This window comes from Loxodonta africana, chromosome 18 (assembly GCF_030014295.1).
Source record: "Loxodonta africana isolate mLoxAfr1 chromosome 18, mLoxAfr1.hap2, whole genome shotgun sequence".
Taxonomy (NCBI): domain Eukaryota; kingdom Metazoa; phylum Chordata; class Mammalia; order Proboscidea; family Elephantidae; genus Loxodonta; species Loxodonta africana.
Genome location: NC_087359.1, coordinates 52,557,528 through 52,561,672, shown reverse-complemented (window position 1 = coordinate 52,561,672; position 4,145 = coordinate 52,557,528). Strand labels below are relative to the sequence as shown.

The window sequence follows — 4,145 nt, the reverse complement described above, 5'->3', positions numbered from 1 at the left end:
AGACTGTAGCAGTAGACCAAGACCCATTTCCACCTTAAGAAGAGTGGAAATGGCTGGCGGAAGGTGGAGTGTTGTGGCCACAGATGAGCTGCCCTGTGGACTCCATCCTGAACACTGAGCTTTGGATAATTGTATATTTGTTTCTTCAGTCCATGACCTATTTCTGCTCCCATTTCTCCAAGTGATTTGGCTACCGTATTGGCAAAACCATAGAATTTACCTCTTCTTGGTTTATTATCTTGGCAAAATGACCATGTGTTCCAGCTCATGTTGGATTTCAGTCTCAACATTTGCTCCAAAAGAATTCTTGGGTTCTGAGAATTCCACCTCCTAGAGGCTAGTGCTCCTGAACCCAACAAAAAATACTCTCTTGACAGTCATGAATCTAAGCCCAAGTCCTTATGAGAGAGGTCAGGATGTCCAGATTGACTACCTCTGTTTTCTACTCCTGATCAGTTTAGCAATCTCTCCAGAGAGCCTGGTATCTTCAGAGATTCCCTCCATGTGCCATCTCAGAGGGTCACACCTGTAGAGTGAGTCCAGTCCTCTCTGGACCAGGAAAAAGGATGAGGGAGAAGACATTGAGTCTTGACATACATCCTGTGTGACCTTGGTCAAGTCTTTTAATCTTTCTAGGTTTTGCTTTCCTAATCTGTACAATGGCAAAATGGATTGGGATCAGATAAAACCATGGACATGTGCTAGGGGAGACAAAAAGTAGCAGAAGCTCTGCACTGCAAGGCTGTTTTACTGCTGTGACTGTTGGTCCTGCCTGCAGCCTAGAGAGACTGGGAGGAAAAAATGACAAAACTGGTGTGAAAGTGCCCAGAATAGAGGTATGAGCACAGTGCTAGTCAAAAGTGTGGGAATGAGAAAACTCTGCAGTACAGGAATGAGGCAAAGTGAAGCACTCTTCCCACTTGGTAGTGAAAGGGTGGCTCCCAGAATGCACATGGAGTCCCAGGAACCATGGCTGACTCTTACTGTCACCTCTCCACCCTGAGCTGGAAAGGGTTGAGTCTTAGAATAGTATCTCTTGTCATAAAACCACTGAGGTGTGGGCTGAGGGCTGGAGGAGGAGAGAAATTACCATTGGCTCTGGGCTGGTGGAAAGACATTTTGGATAGAGTGTCAGAATACTCAGCTCATTCTTCCTTCATTTGACTAAATGGGGTACAGATCCTAAATCCACATTACACATGTTCCCTTTGGACTTTCATTAAACAAGCATTTATTGAACACCTACTGTCTATATAGTGATAAGCATAATACAGTTTTTGCGTAATACAGTGGGGAAGACAATCAAATACATAGATATATATGTGATAGGTGATATGAAGGAAGTAGCTCCAGGGCTGTAGGAGCATAGAGGATACATAATTCTGTTGGAAGAAGGTCAGAGAAGGTTCTCTAGAGAAGGTGAGCACTTTTTTCGGTGTGTATTCAAGAGGCATGTGTTATCATTCTCTGTTGACTGTTACTTAGAAATGGCCTCAATCTTGGAGGCAATTGATTTGGTTAATCCTATGGACACAACACAAGTCCCTTGTATTCTCGGTTTATGATTTCAATGGTGCGAAGAAGGAATTGTTGTTTCATGAACAAAACATTTTAACTCTATGAACAACAGACAGATCAACGAGAGGCTAGGAAGCAAAACCCAACAATTAAACTCATTGCGTGGCTTCACAACTGTTGTCTACAAAGCCCTTCTAGAAGGTGTGAACATTTCATCCTTCCTCTGGGGTTTGCAATTCTCTCCCCAGTCTCAGTCACTGCCTTTGGTGTACCACTTCCGTCTGGGGTGCAGCCCACTTTTTCCCCTCCACTTCCCTCCTCTTTCCTCTGTGATGACATCGCACTGGGGAAGAGAAGCTGTTAGAAGCTCTTCACTCTCAGCTAGCTTCAGTTCCCTGATCCACACCATGACATCATCTCTACCCTGGAAATTCCACTTGCCGTCCTGTGCCCCCACCTTTGTCCAAGGCCCCAAAGTCCCTATAAAGAGGGGTTCCCAACTCAGTATCATCACAGAACATAGTCTGAATTCTGAAGCTTCTGAGCTCTGCAGCCTCAGCTTCTGGAAAGTTTCTCTTCAGCTAAGACCATGAAGCACTGCATGGCCATCCTCTCTCTCCTTGTGCTTGTGGCTGCCTTCTGTTCTCCGGCCCTCTCAGCACCAAGTAAGTCCATCTTCTCAGCTGCTATTTCTAGAGTCAGTGTGTATGCAGAGTCCACTTCTCTAGTTGGGGGTGGTCCAACAGTGGGACCTAGAAGATTCCAAATAGTCTGCTGTTAAATGTGGATTCTAGTAGACATTCAACAATATTCAAGTTCCTGTTTTTTGTTTTTTTAAGAAACAAATAGGAACCAATACAGAAAAAAGGATGCGGTAGAAGTCAGGCTGAAGAATTGTCTCTGCTTCTAACTAGTTGTTCAATCAAGTCCCTGCCTTTCTCTGTGCTTTGGTTTTCACACCTGTAAAATGAAGGGAGTTGGCCATTAGCTCTGAGACTCGATCCAGCTCCAATCTTTTAGAATTCTTCCATGATCTTCTCTGAGGATTCTCTATTCAAAATATGACTTCCACTCAGGGTAATTGGAATTTTATGTTAGGGACCATATTTGTGGTTCTGGTAGCTCCACAGGAATGCTATAAATGAGCAACTCTCATGTAGAGCTTTGATCTCACTTCATCCTTTACTTTTAGTGGGCTCAGATCCCCCTACTGCCTGCTGCTTCTCCTACGCCCTGAGGAAACTTCCTCGCAACTTTGTGATTGATTACTATGAGACCAGCAGCCTCTGTGCCAAGCCAGCTGTGGTGTGAGTATCAACCCCTAGGCTCCTCTGGGAGGCAAGGGTGAGGGTAGTACAGTGAAAAGGGGGCCTACCTGGGGTGGGGGTGGGGGACCAAGCACCAGGGAAGCAAATCTCAGAGCTGAAAGCCCTGGTGTCCAGGGAGCAGTGAGGGAACAGGTCATGAGGTTGCTTGTTGAGTCCTGTAGGAGCTGGGTAGAGCCAAGGGAGAGGAGGGGGGTTCCTGGAAGGAAGTTAGGCAGAGGTTAGGAAACCAGGGAAAGTCAAAACAAAAAGTGAAATAAGAAGCGAACTGATTTCCTAAATCATACTAGAAAACACGTAGAAAAGTTGTTGTTAGGGGCAGCAGGGAATGGGGAGATGTATCCACATTAATTGCAAGACTCACTGATTCCTCATCTGGGTAACCTCTGAGCCACAATGAAGTCCCAAGGGTGAAAGTTACAGGGAATCTTATTCCAGTGCCACACCAGGAGCTCCATCACTGGAGCTGCTCAATGTGAAACATCAGCAATTGTGCTGAAGTAGAGAGAGATGCCTGCTATAAGCAAATAATAGTACCAGATGTCCTCAAAGATTCCATGGGAGTCTAATCTGTCCATTCCTCACCCTCAGATTCCAGACCAAAAGGGGCAGGGAAGTCTGTGCCAACCCCAGTGAGCCCTGGGTGCAGGAGTACATGGATGACCTGGAGCTGAACTGAGCCACTCCTGGCCCGAGAGCAGCAAGTCTCCAGAGAGGGGCACCTGAGCCCCGGCACTCCTCAGTGAGACACATCCTCTCCATGCTCAAGGCTCCTCTCAGCATTCCCTCTTCCTTCTCTTAGTTTAATCTTTACTATGTGCCATGTTACTGTATTATGTGATGTTGTTATTATTTATGTTTGTTTTGCTTAGGGACACATGTCCCCCATGGGGATGGTCCACCACTACTGTTTCTCTGCTATTGTAGAGAATACATGGGTAATGTAGTTTGATTCCATGTGTTTTCATAATAAAACTTTTTTAAAGATGTAGACAGTTCCTTTGTGGTTTTAATTTGGTTTGGTGTGAAGGGAATTGCCTGGTACTGTGCGATGCAGTGGTTAAGTGCTCAGCTGCTAACTGAAAGGTGTGCAATTCAAATTCACCAGCCACTCTGGGGGAGAAAGACCTGGAGATCTGTTCCTGTATAGGTTACAGCCTGGGAGACTCTATGGTGGGGTTCTACTCAGGCCTATATGGTCGCTCAGAGTGGGAATCAACTTGATGACACAGAACAACAACGTTAGTATGGATAGATCCCTGGGTGACACAGACATTTGGCACTTGGCTGCTAACTGAATGG

General features: G+C 45.7%; 1 protein-coding gene across 1 annotated transcript; it reads left to right on the top strand.

Annotated features, from left to right (window-relative positions):
• The first annotated feature begins 2,022 nt into the window (after positions 1–2,022).
• LOC100673493 (C-C motif chemokine 4-like) lies at positions 2,023–3,834 on the top strand. The gene is made up of 3 exons (XM_003414559.3): positions 2,023–2,183; positions 2,711–2,825; positions 3,435–3,834. The coding sequence occupies exons 1-3, from the start codon at positions 2,108–2,110 to the stop codon at positions 3,520–3,522; spliced, it is 279 nt and encodes a 92-aa protein (XP_003414607.1). The 5' UTR covers positions 2,023–2,107; the 3' UTR covers positions 3,523–3,834.
• The last annotated feature ends 311 nt before the right edge of the window (positions 3,835–4,145 follow it).

Coding starts and splice junctions, on each gene's coding strand:
- LOC100673493 (XM_003414559.3), top strand. CDS start 2,108: ATGAAGCACTGCATGGCCATCCTCTCTCTCCTTGTGCTTGTGGCTGCC. Junction 2,184..2,710: donor TCCGGCCCTCTCAGCACCAA/GTAAGTCCATCT, acceptor CTTTACTTTTAG/TGGGCTCAGATCCCCCTACT. Junction 2,826..3,434: donor TGTGCCAAGCCAGCTGTGGT/GTGAGTATCAAC, acceptor CCTCACCCTCAG/ATTCCAGACCAAAAGGGGCA.